This window comes from Bactrocera dorsalis, chromosome 4 (genome assembly GCF_023373825.1).
Source record: "Bactrocera dorsalis isolate Fly_Bdor chromosome 4, ASM2337382v1, whole genome shotgun sequence".
Lineage (NCBI taxonomy): Eukaryota > Metazoa > Arthropoda > Insecta > Diptera > Tephritidae > Bactrocera > Bactrocera dorsalis.
The window spans coordinates 55604455-55625745 of NC_064306.1; the positions used below are offsets into that span (position 1 = coordinate 55604455).

The following is a 21291-nucleotide window of genomic DNA, read 5'->3' on the forward strand; positions in this document are numbered from 1 at the left end:
AGGCCACAGGTTTTTACCACAAGCGAGGCAATAAAATAAGTCTCCTTACTTAATTGTCAAAACCTCGTGTAGTCTTTCTAAAGATCAAAAAGTGATCCCTGGCAAAATACTTCGCACAAATGAAGAGCTTAAAATGAAAAGAAATGGCTGTTTTAAAGGCTTCGAAGATCTACACTATCAAACCGACATCGAAATATAGAAAGAGCGTTGTAATACAACTTCTCTCAATACTCTTCAGCCTATGAATATGTAAAACAACACAAAATAAATAAAAGTACATTAATTAATCATTTGGAATAATAATAAATTTAATCACCATCGCCTCCCTACATTTCATAATACTGATTAGAAATGAACGTGACCCATTAATCTCCAGCGAAATTTATTTTTATCGTTTATCTCAATATTCAACGTGACAGTGAAAGTCAAAATATGTTTATTGCCTATATTCGTTAAAATAAATATTTATAATACCTATGTATATTGATATCGCGATTTTATGCCTCTTAACAGAAGATTAATTTTATTTACTGTTTTCTCCCACGACTTTTCTTCACAGCAATATAAAATTGGATCAAAGAAACCCAAGCGAAATCTGCTCCTCACACTTACAACCGAAATTTGTCGTAATTATCAATTCTGGTCACGGCGCAGACCCGACGCAAAACACACAACCAACTAAGCATTGAGTTTCGGCGCTCTAACGCTCTACAGCTCCCACTATCACTAAATACCTTTAGGCGTATTTTCGCATTACTTTGTAGCCAAATGCAAACAAAGCACCATCAAATACGAGGAATACACGAGTAAACGAAATATGCTGCACAATCAGAGCGTCGCGCCCACATTGAGTCCGACGGCGCCCGTTATGGTCGCGCTGACGACATCGTTCGTTGTACGCCCCACCATGGCAGTGCTGCCGGGAGTCTGCCCGCCCAATTGGAGCAGCAACAACACCTATGACTGTATTAACGCGACCATGGACAATGGTGTGGGCACGGGAGGCACTAGCGCAAGTTTCACCGGATTCCCTGGACAAGATGGCGCAGCGGTGGGTTATGATGGAAATTACTCTTTGCCACGGGATGGTCTGTTCGAATTCGAAATGGACCCATTGGAGCACGTTGTGTCAACCATTGTGCCCGTATTTTTTGGCATCATCGGCCTCGCGGGCCTTTTGGGAAATGCGCTCGTCATTTTAGGTGAGTACAATAATGAAATAATGAAAATCAAGTGTATGCCGCATACAATATTTGCGTACGTGTGTTGACTGACTGAATCTATTTGTTTGTGCTCATTTGGATAACTGACCTTGCAAACACTCATCTTTATGTACCCATATGTTTTTATAGTTAAGAAATGAATGTAGGCCGTGGGTGTGTGAAATAACAGCTTAATGGATTTGTGGTTGCCAGCCCAAATCCAAAATCAATAAAAATATTATCCCACTCTGACTGTATTACATAAAATTGTAAATTTTTGAATGGGTTCATGATTTTCCATAATTCTAAGAGTTGCTTTGGTATTTTAATCATAAAAGATCTGCGGTTTTTACGCGGCGATTATAGAAATTTTAAATGAAAATACAATTTTAATTTATATACTGGCTGCTCTTATAACTCGACACTCGAACTGACAGCTCGAGAAGACTGCAGAAAATGTCCAGGAGAAACCACCAGGAAAACAATGGAGCACCTCTTGTGTTCTTGTCCCACATTGGCAAGACTACGCTGTGAGCATCTAGGTTCCCCACTGGAAGAGGTATTGATAGTGAGTCTGTTGAAATTTTTATCAATCGCAGGCATCCTAAAATATGACTGCTCCTCATGGACCTAATTTCTGAACTCCATCTGGTTTCGCAAAGGGTCAAAACTGGTCTGTGCGTGACTCATTGGCATACCAGGTTACCCTAACCTAAGCCTTGTTCCAGATATGATATATACTTACAAAAGAAAACGAAACGTTAGGACCCAATATTTATTCTAACTTTTACCATTACATTCCAACAAATAATTGTTTGGCATTTTAAAGAAATAATTAAAAAAAAGTGTTATAAAATGCAGCCAAATTATCCCTCGGTCCTTTAATTTCTTCCGTTCGCAATCAGTGTTGCTCAGCAACAAAAGTGAATGTAATGAAAATTGCAGTAAAATATGTGTAATAAATGAGTGCTTACGTAAAACGCAGGTGTAAAAGTGTTCAGGCGTGTACAAGCGTGCCGACGTTGAGGGCTCTTCACGTGTAGAACCTACAAGTACTCAGGTAAAAGAGGATGTATACTACGGATGGAACAACTGTCAGTATATACCCCACATGTTGTGTACTTATGAACGCATGTGTGTAAGATTGAGTACGTGAACGGGCTAGTCAGGTATCAGGCTACAAACCAACCGCGCTTTGTTGAGCACCTACGTTATTTTGGTAGCAAGTGGGAAGTCAAGGCCATACAGTAGTAATAGTCTCTTTGTAATTTCCTTTTTTTGCAAACCAATTCAACCGATAGCCATTGTGCCTTGCAATTGCATGTAGTCCACCATGGTATATCGATTAGCCTGGTACTTATCACAGTGGTTGTTTTCGGCCATTCAAGGCAATCCTTTGTTGTAATTGCATTCTTGCTTTCACACAAGTCTATAAGTTTTATGTGTACAATTGCAGCTTGAAAAGTCGGAACATTTTCGAACATTTTTTTTTTTCAAATCGAAAATTTGGTTCAGATGACTTCCTTAGAGAGGAACTCTTTATTTACCACAAAAACTATATTTATTACAAAAAGAATACATATTCACTCATTTTAGAGTCACATCTCGTTACTGGAAATAATGACAAAATTTTATTCAACACGAAATTCGCAGGTGTACATATGTATATATTAAATGAGCCAAAAATGGATTTCTGGCCACAAAACAGCACTTGCAATTCACACAACAATCCCTGGACGGGAGAGTGTACTTCCAAACGGATGTGAATGTAGCCACAAACATATGTCCCCTTAGGTACATACCTGCACACAGATTTACAGTGTGGGCTACTAACATACCATATAGCCTATATTCCATCAAACTTTTACTAGTTTATTGAATTTTTCCCTTCCTAAAAGAAGCCTTGGAATGCATATTTTTCAACGAAGGTCATTTAAAAAACAATTTAGAAAAGTTCATTGCATGGAATAAGTTTAAAAAGCCGGGGAAACCTAAGGGAAGTTAGTGAATACACAAGAGATCTCGCTCGAGCCATAGAGATCCGAGGAAAGCCACTAAGGGACGCGGACAGCCAGTGAGAGCTCGGAGAAAACGAAAATGCCGATAAGAGCTGAGGACATAGCTCAGTGCAACGCAATCCTATGACAGCAGAGTAGGGTGAGCGAGAGCAAGTGAGGGCCGGTGAAAAATACATAGCCCCAGTGAGAAGCACAGAAAGCCGAGGGAGGCAATGAATATCGGTAATGGTAATAGAAGCCGCTGAAAGGCAATAAATGAAAGCTGATAAGAAGAAAAAAGAAATTCCTTTTTTATAGTAGGATGCAAATTTACTAAATTCGAGCGTAGTCAAAGCCGATAAGAGCCACTGGGACCCGGGAAAACCGAGCGAGTTCAGTGAGATTTTATAACGGGTGATTCAAGTAGAGATACTTTTTTCCATAGCCTTTCCCTCATCTTAGAGTGTACACGAAGACCGTGGAGGGCCGACTTAGGGCCTCTTAGCTGCAACTCGGACTGACGTATGGAACGACTTGTGGCAGTTTAAGTCGAGATCTTAATTTGAAAGCGTACAAAATACAGATTGTGCAAGAGCTGAAGCCGCTCGAGCTTCCCAAGCGATATCGCTTCACTCTATGGGCTTTTGAAAAGTTCAAAGAAGATCCGACGTTTCCGAGAAAACTCTGGTTCGCCGATAAGACGCATTTTTAGCTCAGTGGCTATGTAAACAAGCAAAAGTGCCACATTTGGGACGAAGAGCATCCTGAAGAGCCGCGATTTCATCCAAAAAAAATAACGGTTTTGTGTAGTTTGTGGGCCAGTGGACTCACTGTATTTCTTCAAAAAGGATATCCGTGAGAACGTAAACGTCAACGGGGATGATAACTGACTATTTGATGTCTGAAATTGTAGCTCGTGTTCTCGACAAGACGGCGCCAATACCTACACATCGCATCAATCAGTGAATTTATTGAGAGAACACTTCGGTAAGCAGATAATTTCAAGTTTTGGGACGATCGATTGGCCACCAAGACCGTGTGATATCGTTAGATTCACGCCTTGGCGCAAAACAGCACGCGTGTCTTATGCCAGTTACCAGTCATTTCGACTCGAACGAGTCATCGAAAATTGAATTCAACAGATGGACCATCTCAGACGTAGAATATTCTTTCGAATGATAATAAACATTTTCTATTAAATTTGAAGTTTCTGTTTTTTTTTTCATTAAACAATTAGAGAACCTCGAATTGGATCGCCGACTGTATGCTCTTGCATTTTCTACCGGAATACGTATTTTATTTTGTTAAAATGTTACAACATTTTAGAGCGTCACTTGTTTTTACATTGATTTCACACTTACATACAACACAAATGGATGAGTTCCTGTCATATCTGCCGATGTTATAATTAAACACACACCATGAAATAGTTAGTGATACATAGTACACATGTGTGTTAATATAAATATTGAAGGACTTAGCCATGTGCGAGTAGTTGCTTTAACTTAAATGACTTAGAAATTTGTTTTCATACTATCTCGTTCCACTAAGTTTCCGAAAAAAGTTCAAAGTGAATTGAGTTTTATAGTTCGGGATAACCGAAGAGTTGTAACAGGTTGTTTTAATTTACATAAATTCGTCACATATCTATGGAGGTACTATATACCATATATAAAATTAATATATGCAGTATATAACGACACATGGATTAATTTGTTTACATGCAACAAAAGATCTTTGGGATTTGAAAACCACAACTTTGACATGGCTTAGCTTGTTTTTCACTCATGTCCTCTGGATACATACATATGTTCATATATCGTTGTATGTTTGTATCATCCTATATTTGCGTAACAGCTTATACGAGTAACAAAGCAAAAAGTTTAAATTCGTGTCAAAACTTGGTTGAAATTAGTATGTTTGTGTGGATGCGTTCGAGGACACAAATAAGCCCAAACAAAAAACTGTCAACGCAAAAGTAAAGTAAGCGTTTTGTTCTCTCTAAGCACTCTTAAAAACTCTTCTGACTTTGTTTACAATGACGCTGAAGATGTGTCACTCAGCGCAGCATGCTTTATGGGCTCTCTAGGAAAAAATTAGCATTTGGTTAGAGGAAAAGTGGCTGCATTTCATCAAGTAGAGTGGTCATATGGTAAATGACACTTCGACTTAAAAATTTTAATATCTACGAATATTTGTATACGCTGACATAGTGGAGATAATACTTTGAGCAAAAAATATTTTAGTAAGACTTTGCTCATAATTTTGCTGGTCTTACTAATGCCTATAGTTGTCTCAATTTCACGATAGGTCACAGGATGATGTGTCAATATCAGATTGAGCACCGTTAATCGTCGTCGAAAGTTGGAAAAAATAATCGCTCGAACATTTTCGAGATTTAATTCCATTTTTTGGCTGAGAAGAATATTTTAAGTTACTGTAAGCAACACAAATGGCGGTCGTATGTCATAATGATCTGAGCATGTATACCATTAAAAATATTAAACTTTACGATAAAGTTGTGAGTTGCCAGATTGCAACATTAGGTTTGCCAAATTACGAAATATAAAAGGCAACCAACATAGTGTAACGCTTACTGAAGGTGAAACTTTTTTTGAAGTAGAGGTAGAGTATATATCCTAGTATATTAAGTATAATTAAAAATACTGTATTTCTAACCTAAACAACCAATAAACAGAGCAATTATGGAATAAATGCCAAATTCATTTTATCTTATTTTTACAGTGGTCGTCGCCAACCAGCAGATGCGCTCCACCACCAACCTGCTTATTATCAATCTAGCCATTTCCGATATACTCTTCGTGATTTTTTGTGTGCCCTTCACCGCAACCGATTATGTGTTGCCCGAATGGCCATTCGGCAACTTGTGGTGCAAATTTGTGCAATACATGATTGTCGTCACCTGTCATGGCAGTGTCTACACACTGGTGCTGATGTCTCTCGATCGTTTTTTGGCTGTCGTACATCCGGTCACGAGTATGTCCCTACGCACCGAACGCAATGCGATGCTGTGAGTACAATACAAGACTTAAAACAACCTACATACCGCTAATTGAATTGGGTACTAGGAGAGAGAAAATGTCATTAACACATTTATCTTTTTGCAGTGCCATCATTTGTGCTTGGGTGGCCATTGTGACATCGGCCATACCCGTGGCGTTATCGCACTCCGTTCAACTATACTATTTCAAAGGACGCAATTACACAGCGTGTGTCTTTTCATCGCATGAGGGAATCTGGAATCTCGTTGCTTTTCAGGCAAGTGACATACTTTTTCTCCTTTTCTTTTCCGCTGAACATCGACACATTGTTCTTGCGTTAGTGCCGATTTTCTTTAGACAAGTTAGATTTAGAAATAGATGTAAGTTTTATTTCATTGGTGTATGACACAAGCAAGTAACTTTTAACAAAAAAACCGTCGTTTTTCTCAAAGAATTTTCTTAATATGTCGGTCTCAAAGTTAAAATATTTCACCTACGAACCCGATATCTACACTTATATACAACCTACATCGGGATTTTCTGTTGTAGATAATTCTTTCAATAGGTAGGTTAGGAGTGTCTGAAGATATAATCTCTTATTGGTTGTCATCAAGTTCTCAGAATGAGAATACATAGGCGAGTAAACTATCGATCAACTGAGCATAATGCGACTAATGAAGGCGAAAGTGTGACGAGTTGTTAATAAAAAGGAAACAAGTGTCCTCGATAAATAGCGTAGACCTTTTGAAAATGTTTCGATGGGGAAAATAACACTGCAGAGATATCAGATAGAATAGAATAATTTACAAGATCACTCGGATTCATCGCGCGCGACGCCGTAACTTTTAACCAACGCACAATATGTAAGAAATTGGTGGAACTACTGAAGCAGAAACATTCATCACGCACATTTCTATACACTCTAAACTACAACAAACAAATAGGACGAAATATTGCTCCATGTAGAAATCAAATCATTGCAGATAAGTATATTGACTGAATTGCCAAGAGTACTTGCTACTTACTACTACTTAAAGGCACTTGCACAGCTGTGGCAGCCACTTGTAAGCATTTATATGTACGAGTATACATGGATTTGTGTCATTGGAGCTTACTATAAGCATCGTGGCATTTTTTGCAGATTATTCGCACAATTGTCGTGCTGATATCGCTCTTCTCAGCAGATCAGTAAATAATCTAGGTTCAATATATGTATATAAAAATTGTTGACTTTTCATTGAATTGTGACGTTTGCCGAAAGCACTTACAACTCTTAGCAAAAGGCTTATTTTTTCTTAAGGACACACAAGCATTCAGCTGTAAGTGAGCAAAACACTTTCAAATACTTGCGGATGGTAAGGGTCAATAGGAGAAAATGCAGAACTCTAATGTAGTTAAGTGCTAATGCATGTCATTCGACCAAAATTTATTCTAGTTTTGGTTTTCTCTTTCTTATATTAAAGCTAATTTTCGAATTTTAGAAATTATACACAGCCTATTATGGGGTCAGTTAGTAATAAGCCTGTGTTAGTCGAACATAGCTATTCTTATAATTACTAGGTGCGTTGCAAAGTAAACAGGACTTTTTGAATTTAGCCCCTCTAGTGGAGCCATCTATGTATATGTCGACTGGTGCGTTAGAATCTGTATCTTTATCGATTGTCTCGTGAGAATTTCATGACATTTCATCATTTTACCAAAACGTTTCAATTGATGAAACAAGTTTGTGGCGATGATTGCCCCGTAGCAGAATGATCGTGAGGACATAAATGACGATCAACATGTGGGCCAATCAAAATCAGTGATCATCGGAAATTCCATTGAAACTGTGCGTGAACTCATCAAAAATTGCTCAGAATTCAACATTCTACGGACGATTCTTTGACCAAAAATCACATTTTAACCATTAACCACTACCGGTATTCACCTGATGTGGCACCGTGCGACTTCTTCCTTTTCAGCAAAATGCATTTGCCCATGAAAGGAAAGCGTTATGCAGATGTGAGGCCATTCAAAAGGCTTGCACCGGCATACTGGCGACCATACCGGCCAACACTTGGACTGTGCAAAAAGCTGTATTGAAGCGGAGGGAGACTATTTTGAATAAATAAATTGATTTTGTCGAAAAAACCATTTATTCCGTTTTTTTAAGTCCTGTTTACTTTGGAAAGCACCATGTATACCAAACGTAATTCATTACAAATTAACCAATAAATCAAAAATAAGTGCCAGCTTAATTTTAAGTATAATAAGCAAATACCTACGGGACTATCACCAAACGCGCTGCAAATACGATTATAATACCTTTCAAATGTTCATATTCTTCTTTGACAATTTATTTGTAACTTCATGTAACTTCATGTTTGCGAGCCAAACAAGCATCCGGTGCAAGGAAATGAAGCGAAGCGAGGATAATAAAACAGACATTCTAACTATTGCCGCAAGACGAGCGTTTGATGGGTATCAATAATAAAAATGGTAAAGTGCCTGACATACCGGAAGATATAGGTGTTATTACGCCAAACTGAAATCAACAGAACCACTGTATTTTTTCCTTACAAGCAGCTAAAATCTTTGTACCTATTCGAGATGTCAAACGTCAAATTTTAGTATTTTCAAGTTCTATGCTGATTCAAATCAGATATACTACTGTGTGCTTTAATTTCTCTCAGTTCCAAATGGTTCTGCTCAAGTCTCCATATTTTTAATAAAATAAGTGCGACTCCGCATACTTAAGAAAGCTTTTCATGTAATTAAACTTTCTAAAAATCAACTTAAAAAGATCGGTTCTCTTTTAACAAGTTTTATTTTAGTCAGTAAATTCTACTTCTAAACTTAAATTTTCTCACCGACTAACTTGTTGTTTCCTACGGGGAACTTCATTGCATCATCGATACACAGACAACACACAAATCTATAAATACACGCGCAAACGCCTGAAGGACAGTTCAACAAATCTTCTTGAGCATTCAAGTATATTGAACATCCGGTTGTCATAACCGTCAAACCAGTAAAAATGTCGAGATTTCCATTTTCAACGCAGCTCCATGCGGTAGTATGTAGGAATAAATCGTCGCATCTTTTGTGGTTCTAATCGCCTTACTGCAACGTGGCGCTGTGCTGTCTTTACACTCTACTAAGTACATACACACATACATCACTTGCCCCCCCAACCCCTATTAAAAACTCATCGAAACATTACATTTTCCGCTCAGCAATCGCTCGTATTCAAAAGGGTGACACGGTTAATAAGCTATAAATTTTTGTAATACCACAATTTTTGACACTATGTAGCTCCATGTCACTATTAAACTGGACCTTAAGAGCCTTTTCCGATTACTACAAAGATTACGACTACTGTTTCTGCCATTTAAAAAACTTTATCATTGAACTTAACTTGTCTTCTGCAAAGGAATTACTCGTCGAAAGAGTTTTATATTTCTTCTGGCCTGGCTCTCACTGTCTTTATGTAATAACAACTTTGCATTATTTTTTTTGTTTTGTTTTGACGACCTTGAACTTGTATTATCTTTCCCTTTTTATTGTTGCCAAGTTTATGTTACTTATTTGCTTGGGGAGTTGTCGCGTATATTTTAAAACTTTATGATGACAAGGAAGTGAAGTTCTTAGTATATTCCACAAGTACATTAAGATGAAATATATTGAGATAGGTTTGAATATTGAGAACAAGTTTTTGCCATAACAAACAAAAAATTCATGATTTGTGAGCATTCGAAGGCCTTTTTGAAGACCGAATTCCGCTAACTAGTTTCTTTATGAAGTGAACTGGGTTACTGTCAAGACCACTCTGCAAGTACTTTACTTTATGCGTGTGATCTTGCCTTAATGGTAATAATATTATCTGATAAAACAGTTCATGATTTAAGAACTAAATAATTTATATTTGAAAAGTTAAACCTCAGGATAAAAAGATGGGTGTATTTGTTATTAATTATTATTATTTTTTTTTTGGACACTCCATTCCACAGGATATGTATTAGCTCATAATTCAATTAACGAACTTCTTGTTGCGCCTTTGTGATTTCTCAAAGTTTATCCTCAAACTTTTCTCAATGAAAATATTTCTTTATATTCTACACTCGCACAATAGCAGTTGTCATTTCATTTTTAGTTCATATATTTTCATATCCACATAATTGTATATTTGAATATACAAACGACAGCCAAAACGCAATGAACTCTGAAAGTTATTAGCAAGTGTTGACAAAGGAAATAAGTTGGCATAACTTGCTTATTTATTGTTGACATTTATATATAACTGCCAATAATTCATATACTGGTAAACTCGCAAACATCTATGAATATTTACTTGTATTGGTATGTGTGTCGCGAATGTGTCGATTATGAGCTTTCACTTTCAATTAACCCCAGGCGAAGGCGAAAGTCATTTAAAATGTCTTAAAAAGTTTTCGGAACTCAAAATTATTACTCGATTGTTCGGAAGGAGAGGTGGTTGCAGGCGATTTTAATGCATGTGAGAGAGCTTTTAAAAAAGAATACGGTAGGACGAATTTTGAAATATTGGAATGGAGTCATGCAACATCGTCTCACTAAGAAAACTAGAACTTCCTTAGAATCATGGAAAATATATAGTATTAAAGCGACTTTTGAAAGTCATAGGAAGCTTTTCGATATTAACGGGGCGCTACAAAAGTTTTTTTTTAAATAAAATCATTATGTATAGAATTCGATTTCTTTTGCGTGGCCACTACGAACACGCTTGCAGATGTCCTGACGCTGAACCCAATTTTCGACGGTTTTCAAGCATAAACCGGCCGATACTGCTGAAATTTCGATATTCGTATGAAGTTCATCACAGAGATGCCCAACGCTTGAGAACGACGTGTGAGAGATTGATTTGGGTCTTCCTCAATTGATGCACGAGCGGCAGCAATATTCTCGACACTACGACCACTTCTTCGTCTCACTGGCACGTGAACATTTTGTACTGTGCTTGTGGATTCGAACTTTTCCACTAGACGCTCATTCAATTATTATGGTCGTCATAATTGGTCGTAGCGCTCTTAAAGTCTAGACCACTGACTCCGAATTTCGGTAGCAAATTTTAATAATTTGGGCTCATTGTTGGATCGCATGTCTTTCCATGGAAAAATGGCAAACCTTGCCGAAAAGAACTGTCAAAAGATTGGGAAAAATATCGCGTCATTTCCTGCCCCTATCGGTCTACTTTTGTAGCGTCCCTGTTGGAATTTTGTTATTTGAAGGGGTGTCCCATTATCTACCGGGGTGCTATCAACATTTTTGTGGTTAACTGATTTCCAAGTATTAATTTGTATGTAATGTAACTCTTACTTTCCATTTAATTTTTGTATCACTATCTTTTGAGCCCAAATTTGAAATCATTAATTGGACCTTATTTCTTATCTGATTTAGCACTATTTGGGAACTTATTTCTAAACTTAGAGGACAGATAAAAATAGTAAAAAAATTTTATTTCCACTTTTTACTTATTTTAACTATTGTATTAATTGCTGGCTCGACCGCACTTTTCAAGTGCACAGCAAATAGTTGAAACGGATTAACGCATGACTATTTTCAATATTGTTGGCAGTAAACTTCCTCCTGTTTGAATAGCCATCGGTGCTCATGTAACGCTTCGCAATTACGGTTATATCCACTCAACCGCTCACCTTTATTCTGGTACAGTAAACCCATGACTCTATTGGTCGAGAATAAAGCAGGTTTATTTTATTTGAGTTTATTTAAATTGAATGTTTCCTCAAGAAGAAATAAGGCGAATTAAAATCAGACACAAAAGAGCTATATAGAATTCTTAAATTTTAAAGCAATTGAAGCGCTCTGCCAGAGAGAGGCATACATAAAGAGCTCAGTATAAAATCAATAATACAGAACTTAGAAACACTTAACGGGGTAATTAATTCGCTCAGTATCCAATATATGGAGCTTTAAACAAAGCGTCCCTAAATTCCTCATTTGCGGTCCGATTTCATTGGAAAAACTATTTCAATGGATTTTGATTTCATTAAAGAAATTGAGAGTTATGAATAGTATACTTTCTACTAACATTTTGTATTTATCATTGTGGAAATATGTTTTCGAAAATTCTCTCGAGGCTCGAGGTGTTCCAAAATACAAAAACTTTCAAGAATAGTCATAGAATAGAAGTTAAAAAGGAAAAGAAAACATGATAAAATATATATCAGAGTTGACTATACATATATATACAATATGAACCCAATTTTACTATTTTTCTTCCGCCTAGTCAACAATAGCACATATTAAATCCAAATAACTGTAAAACATTTATGGCTCTACGCGTAAGCTATTAAAGTTTGCTGCCGTTTAAGGACAAACAAATAAATTCAGCCATAAAATTCCGAGTAAAGTCAAAAATAAGTTGAATGAAGCTAGCCCGCAATCGTCAGCATTTCGAATTCGAAAACAAAATGACAATATCAAATTCAATGAATTGGAAAACGAAACTCCAGGAAACCCATAAAGGCGTGCATAAAGTGCGAACGTGCAAGCGTATTGACGCTTACAACATCAGACGAGTAAAACTGAAATGCAAATGGAGCGGCACTTGCATCCATATTGGCTGCGAGCCGTCAAATAGAGGAGACGGAGGCAACATGTAAAAACACCTGTATGTTTTCCCGTTATTTTTACTGAATTGCAAGCGAACAACGGTATTGTGAAACAATAAATTTTGCAGTATGAAATAACAAGCGAATAGTCAGGTTGACTGGCATGGTAACTGTAAATAAATAAATTGAGGTTATGATGTTATGGGAAATACTTTTCAAAAATTCAGGTAAATTTATTATTGAAAATACCTTGGAGTACCGAAAAGTAACCTAGCACTAATCCTATGAGGATTAGTTCAATATCTGATCGGCTTGAAGCGAATAAAACGACGAAGCTTTTATTTCTCTATTTGGATATAAAAATGTTTCTGATCCATGTATTTGATCCAGAAAAAGCTGAGCTTAAAAGCAGTTTGAACCCTCTTTACATAATTTGGAGTTTATGATTAAGCTTATTCTTCAAGAGAAATAAGTACTTCATTGTGATTGGATAATGAAGGCTTACAAAACCAAGTTAGAATAATAAGCGATGAGGTCCTAGCAGACATTCCACTAAAATGTTTTTATATGGGCCTTTTTCTCATGGTTTTTTATTTTCACTTAACTTACTTACGTAAGTAAGTATGATTATGCGACCTTTTAAGTAACCCTCTAACTTGGCCGTGTAAGTTTCATATGTGGGACACAACTCTCTTCAATTGACCGTCCCAAGTACCTTGCGTTAGTCTTGGACAGCCGACTGCTGCGAAAGCACAATGTGGAAGAAAAAGTGAAAAAGTCGTGCAATGCTTTATATGCTCAGCACAACCTGAGTAACACCAATTCTGCTTTACGGTGCAGTAGTATGGTAGACAGGCTCCAAAATCCATCTACCGGAAGCCAATGTGAAGAGAGTTCAGAGGCAATGCTGCGCTGTGGATAACCTGTCCTTTACGAACAACTTCAACGGCGGCTCTTGAACTGATACTAAACCCGCCACCTCTTCGCTGAAAAAATGCTCAGCAAAATTCGACGGGACGACTACTGGCTGCAGGAGAATTTACTGGTAGAACCATCGGGCATAGCTAGGTGAGAAAATGCGGGTTTTGGTAAGTCCCGACTTCATGATCTCACTTTTCATCTGGGAAAGAAGATTCAAAGTAAACACAGAAAAAGATGATTGGCGTAAAGGTATGTTAACTACGTGCAACACTCTAAACTCGGATGGCTCTTCGGTGTAGTCCAATTAGACATAAAGCAGCCTTTTAAGTTGTCGGACCACTGCAATTATTTTAAGATGACTCATATACGTAAATAGCCAAGTAGCAATCAAGGCAACAACATTGTATCGCACATCGGCTTGAAGTGTCTTGGGAAGCATGACAGCAGTGGAAAATGTTGGCCAGAAGCAAGCAATTGTTGGCTACACACGCCCGCAGAATGGGGCTGACAGCTCGAGATGACTGCCGGAAATGTCTAGAGCAAGGTACCAGGGGAAAAGTGGAACATCTCCTCCCGCATTGGCAAAACTACGCTGTAAGCATCTGGGTTCCCTAATGGATCGCAAAGGATCAAAACTAATTTATGAGTAACTCACTGGCGTACCATATTAACCAAACCTAAACTAACCTTTATATGTGGTTTGCACAAAGTTCATTAAATTTTCGGAACAAAGAACAGCTATTTCTCAGATTATTTGCTACTTTGGCTTTCAGTTGAGCTAAGGTCTTTGGCTTATTAGCGTATACCTTGGATTTCAAATAACCCCACAAATAAAAGTCTGGTGGCGTCAAATCTGGTGATCTCGGTGGCCAGTCAACATCACCATTTTTCGATATCAATCGCCCGGGGAAAAATGGTCGCAATAAATTGATTGTTGGTCGAGCTGTATGGCATGTAGCCCCGTCCTGTTGAAACCAGAAGTTATCCATGTCATTTTCGCGAATAATGGGTATCACAAAATCCGTTATCATGGCTCGATAACGCTCACCATTGACTGTTGTCGTGGCTCCATCATCGTCTTCGAAAAAATACGGTCCGATGATCATATTCGCGCAAACACCGCACCAAACTGTTACTTTTTGGTCGTAAAGAGGCTGTTCTTCAATTAATTGAGGATTTTCGGTGGCATAAAATCGGCAATTTTGCTTGTTTACGCCTCCATTCAACGAGAAATGTGCCTCGTCTGACATGATGAGTTTTCGCCAAAAGTCAAGTTCGTTTTCAGCCATTTCGATGGCCCATTTGCCAAAATTAAGGCGTCGCGGATAATCAGCTGGGTTTAGTTTTTGTGCCATTTGAATTTTATATGGAAACATCTTCAAATCGTTATGAATTATGCGTCGGAGAGTGGTGCGAGAGATGTCTAATTCCTGAGAGCGGCGATAACTCGATGTCGATGGAGTCTCCTCAATACTGGCTCGTACAGCTTCGATATTTTCATCAGAACGTCTTGTGCGTTGTCTGGATGCATGACTGGCATTACTGAGATTACCGGTGTTCACAAATTTTGCGTATAAAGACTTAATTGTGTTCTTAACTGGAGCACTTTTCACTTTATTTTTTTTGCGAAACGCACGTTTGAGTTAACACAATTGAAAAGTTATTTTGAATATAAAGCTGAACAATTTCAGCGCGTTCTTTTGGAGTGTACTGTTCCATGGTATAAATTGTCTTCGAATGACGCTTCTAACGCGGTATGACATTAGCCGATTTGTCAGCGCTGTTAAAAGTTACAACGCTGCCAGATGGGTCAACTTTAAATGGCCTACCCTGTACTAGAGCCAATCGCATCGTAGAACTTTGATCTACGAAGCATGACAGCTTAATTTAACACTGTTCAATTTGTTGTTGCCTTTATTGAATTAAAGTGGATTACGTCAGATTTGTCAGGGTGTTTGAATGCAGCGTTAATTACACAACAGTTAGCTGTTAACTAATAAATGAGCGTGCAAATGACTGGCAATAAAAGTGGCTAGCGAATAACTAAAACAACAACTTAGAACTTTTACATAAGTAAATGTCTGTGTACACGTAATCTTCAAAGCTTCTAAGCGCTAAAATGTCTGGCTATCAATTTACAATACAAACACATAAAGTAATGAGTAAATGAATGAGCTTCCGGGAATTTTCCATGAATATTTGTGTATCATGCATATAAGTAAGAATTTAATATTTATGCATATAGGTTATAGAATTAACTATATAACATATTTAGTCAATTTTATTTAATTGAAATGTCTGTTTATATGGTATTTTATGTAATAAAAGCGTTTCTGCAGCAAATGTGTTTCATACATACATATTCTCTACTTTTGCAGGTCTCTTTTGCTGCTTCATCATACGTTACACCACTAACGCTGATCTTCTTCTTGTACATGTGCATGCTGGCACGCCTATGGAAGAGCGCGCCCGGCTGTAAGCCATCGGCAGAATCAAGGTAAGCAAAAGCAGAAAAAGAGTTTTAAGCCAAAAAAGTGAATCAATGAAAGCTGAGCTTTTGAGTAGAAGGCTTTAATTACGCATACACATTCGAACACACACATACATAAACCGGATTGCGAAGAGAAGTTATAAGCAAAAGTTACGCAAGAAAATCCTTAACTCATTCAATCAAACTATCTTTCATACATTTATTCCTTCGCGTCGGTATGTCCGCGACAGGCTGACAACCAGTTGAAACGTGCCTACGCATCAAATTAAATTACTTAACTACTGATGTACATATAGTCGCACAGCCACGTAAATATATATAACATTATTAATCGGTAGATAATTACTACCCGTTTCTCTTAAATCCCAGCAAACCAACGATATTTGTGCGTAAGAATCAAACGGAAAAGTTCGAGAAGAACATAGAAACAAAAGATATAGCCTGGAAAAAAATTGAAAAAAATAACACAAAAAATTACTGAACAAGAATGTGGAAAACATTGATGAAAGAATAATAGTTAAGAGAATGAAAAAGTGAAAAAAAGGTACATTAGTGCAGGAAAAGAAAACCAAAACTGAAGCAAAGCTATAAAAAATCAACAAAAAGGAAATGGAGAAAATGGTGAATGCTGAAATGTTTTCAGCAGGTTTTTTAAGAGTTTTGTGAAAACGTCACTGTTTTTAGCACTTATGATCAAATTTGACTTGGACTCGGATAAAACATTTTTTTCTAGGTTAGTCAAACTTTTTATATGTTGTGTCTCTGCGGAGAGAGCCACATCTGACGAATATGGCGTCTGTTCGATGACTCTGGTTTCATGTTTCACCAAAAACTCAGTGTTTTGATATGAACCTATCGTTGACGCGCTTCATACCCAAAAAATTTACTATGTTGAGTCGATCCGTAAGAATTGTTGAGATCCTCTGCTATCTCTCTGATGTTAACAGACTTTTAACATGACAAATATATAACAAGTTAATTGACATATGGAGATCAAATTTATTAAATTTAAATTTACTATATGGAGCGCCGTTTCGCAGTGGAAAGAAAGCAGACTATCTGGGAAGGTTTAAAGACCGGAACATAGTCCTGTAGAACCCCTGACGTGATCCAGAGACTAATGCCCAGAGCATACTAAAATTATGGAGAGAACACTTCTCCAGCCTACTGAATGGCAGTGAAAGTATAACGTCAAGAGAAAAGGAACCCGACTCCCCAAACGAGGACGATGGAGCACCGACCATGAAGAAGTTCGAATAGCAATTACCCGTCTGAAGAACAACAACGCGGCGGCGGCGAAGAACTGATAAGGGTCATGCTTTTGCTTCTTTGTAGAATACTATATTCGACCGAAAGCATGCCCGTCGATTGGAATTTAAGTGTCTTCTTCTTAATCCACAAAAAAGACCTTACAATATGCGCCAACTATCGTGGGATAAGCCTTCTCAACATCGGATATAATGTTTCATCGTGTGGCCTTGGGCCTTTAAATCAACAACGGACCAGATACTAACCATGCATACTTCCTCTTTGTCGATTTCAAAGCTGCTTTTGACAGCACAAAAAGAAGCTGCCTTTATGCCGCTATATCTGAATTTGGTATCCCCGTAAAACTAAACTGGCTGCGTTAACTGACGTTGAGCAACACCAAAAGCTCCGTCAGGATCGGGAAGGACTTCTCCGATCCGTTCGGTACCAAACGAGACTTCAAACAAGGCGACTCCCTATATAAGACGACATTGATATAGTTCAAGAATTAAGAGATAGCCGCTACGCTGGCTGTTTTCCTCAAATCTCCAGCTTTCGCTAGACTGAAGTCGAACAATTTGTGATCTTAGACTAAGACGGAAAATCAGGCGAATTAGCCTAATTGACCCGTATCTTCTAATAATATAAGGTTATGTTAGGTTGCTTTGTTAGGCCAACAAGAGACCAGTTTTGCTACTTTGCATTACCAGTGGAGTTCAGTTGCTGGGTTCATGAGTAGAAATCATCCTTTAGGATGCCTGAGCTTGAAGCAAATTTTAACGGACTCTGCGGCCTCACTATCGATACCTTTTCCAGTGTATCATACCGAGGAGACCACAGATACTTACAGCGTTGTCTTGCCAATGCGGAACAAGTGCATAAGAATTGATCCGTTGCTTGCACCAGACAGTTACCAGTTAGTAATCCGATAATTATCTACTATAAAGTACCCACAGAAAATCCGGGATCAGCTTGCAATGGCTATGAAACTAGTATATCTATCCTGAAAATTGATTTGTGGCTTCAAAATTTTATTTATCGTGGGCTAGAGAACAAATTACCAACAAAAAAGTGGCTAAAATGTGTTCGCTTATTCTGTAGGAATAGATTATAATATCAAAAACAATAAAAGTGATTATACTTGGTCTGTGGCCAATTGGAAACCACTTCAATCAAATAAACAGCTGTGGGATGCTTATATCCTACTCTCCTAGAATTGGGCAGACCTCGCAAGACACTGTTTTGCAATTTTAATTACTTCAAATAGCAGATATGCTATCTGTTATATAGTTTATAGTTTTCCATTGAGTCTAAAGTCATTTTAATAAAGTTAGCGGTGGCCACCTAATCTAGATTAGAGCTATACGCCAGAGCAAACTGCACTTCTTTAAATTTGAAAATACCTACCGGAACAGGGATGCAATTTTATGCCAACATTATGATATAAAACTCTGTACGGGATATAACTTGATATCCTGCATTAAACCCGTTATTTAATATTTATTCCAATACTCAAATTATAAACTTTTATGCCATACGCACTTCTCAAATACATATAGTATACACCCAAGCTACACACATGCTATTTTTATACGCATATAAATCAAATGACTTCCAAGAACGCACAATTACATCTACTTGGACCCTTATGTAAATACACACAGCAGAACTCTCGACAACTGCTCATAATAAATATGAATATTTTCTGAAGTTTCGTTTGACTTTCCCTCCTTACATGCGCAATATTACTGCGAGCTAACGTTTCACTTAGAGAAAGGCTATAAAGTATGAAATTGAATGAAATCACTCAATAAATCACATGCGTAGCGCATGTGGCTAGCCGTTCGACATGGCGTATGAGTGATATTAAAGTCAACATAACAATACGAAAACTTTTTACATGTGTTTTTGCGTGTGTAAGTGGGAACTTTGTAATGCCTTCACATTTTTGCCGTCAATGGTCATATGCCATTGGTCTATTTGTATACATATTTCTGTACAAATATACATTTGGCTTTTGCCAGAACTCAAAGACAACTTTATATTCAATTTTTCTTTAATTAAAATAGTGAAAAATCACGAAAATGTTCTCTGAAAGAGACAATGGAGGAAAGTTTCGCAGAACTGATAGCCAAAAGGTATACAGTACAAGAAATAGTTTCATTTTATTGCACAATGACGGATGAAATTTTTGCTGGGAACACTAGACATTGGCCGGCAAAGTTTTTGCATGAAATATAGTTGAAAATATTGTGTCGCTTGAGCTATGAAGCTTTGTCAACTGCTCCACAAAACTGCTTGAGCTGAGCGGGAGCCAGCAATATAATGACTTGTATTTTGTTTAATAAGACACCATTTGCTCTTCTACGTAGCCTCGATCGCAGCTTTTCGCATACTTCCATGAAAATATTTGAAAAAACTATACATTTTTGACTATCTTGAAGTAGAGACAAAAGAGAAAATATCTTTAGAAAAGAATTTAGCTGAAAATGTCTTTTAAAGTTAAATAATGTTGATTTTTCTAACAACATAACAATTTTCCACAGGGTGCATTTATAGAGTTTGCGTAGTAAAAATGTCGCATTGGCACATATGTTTGCAAATATTTATGCATAAAGTACGAGTACAATGGAAATATACTTTGTAAACAAACAAGAAGTGTAATATGGGTGCATATATTGTAGTACTTACATATATATTTTTGGGTTGGTCTGGTCATGCTACTGGCAAAACAAAAATACTGTTCTTAAGTAAATACATACATAACATATATAAACATAGGTATGCAGGCCAAAAGCTCAACAATGCTGACTTCAAGAAGTTATTAAATTTAGGTGTGCATATGTAAATGAAAATATATGTATATAGTACATAAAATATGTGCTGTTTGTCTGTATCTCTATGCAAGTGAAAATAAGCTTGGATGAGCTGAAAGAACTGAATCATTTGGTTCACTTTTGTTTCATATAAATAAATATTTTCCGAAATTCGAATTTCACCGAAAAACTAGAAAAAATTCTTTAGTTTGAGTTCATATGACCTCAATTGAAAAGCTTTTAAGAAATTTGAATTTTATAGAATTAGCAAATATAAAATAGTTTCTCACACATAGAAGTTTTCATTAAATGATAAAAAAAAACTTTACTACACAAAAATATGCATCTTAAATAAAAATGCACCGAAATTGAGAATGTAGAGCATGCATCTCGCTCTAGAAGTGGAATACAATAAAACTAATAACTTTCAATTGAAATCGAGTCATCATTGAATGCCATTTAGTTTAACGAAAAGTAAGTGGAACAAAAAACATGAATTTTAGCTGAATTTAGGGAATTTGTAGTGCTACTATATAACAGCGAACACATATGGACCGTATTTTAAGAGCGAAGTAATACGAACGTCCTTTCATCGTGTCTTAAAAATGTATAATCCCTAACTATAACCACAAAGTTGATAAATGCTCTTTTCTTTCAAAGTATTTGCTCTATTTATGGTTTGTTAATATTAAATAAAAACTTGCCGTATTGCTTCATGATTGTTCTTTCATTTACTGGCCCGTGCCCTGTTTTAACAAAGTTATTTCTCTAAATGCGCCCGTAGTTTCTACATCCGGTTATCCTGCGCCTATCATTACAACACTCCGCGTGACTGGTGTGACCAGGTTAAATTTTTATGTATTTTTAGGAAAATGCTGTTGACATTTCGTTTCTATTTCTAAATTTTGGATTTTAGTGCCAGATATTAATATTTTAATATTTAGTATGATATTAATGTTATTATATATATCTACGTAAATGTAAGGTAAGGCTTATTACCACTAACATTTTTATTACTAAATTT

At 37.0% G+C, this 21291-nt stretch overlaps 1 protein-coding gene across 3 annotated transcripts in view; it reads left to right on the forward strand.

Moving 5' to 3' along the window:
- Positions 1–562: 562 nt before the first annotated feature.
- LOC125778271 (allatostatin-A receptor-like) overlaps positions 563–21291 on the forward strand; it is a 35437-nt gene continuing 14708 nt past the window's right edge. For all 3 annotated transcript variants that reach the window (XM_049455062.1, XM_049455061.1, XM_049455060.1), the window contains exons 1-4: positions 563–1202; positions 5945–6230; positions 6328–6478; positions 16091–16209. In XM_049455062.1, the coding sequence (XP_049311019.1) occupies positions 818–1202; positions 5945–6230; positions 6328–6478; positions 16091–16209 (941 nt within the window). In that variant the 5' untranslated portion in view covers positions 563–817. The remainder of the gene's footprint in view (positions 1203–5944; positions 6231–6327; positions 6479–16090; positions 16210–21291) is intronic.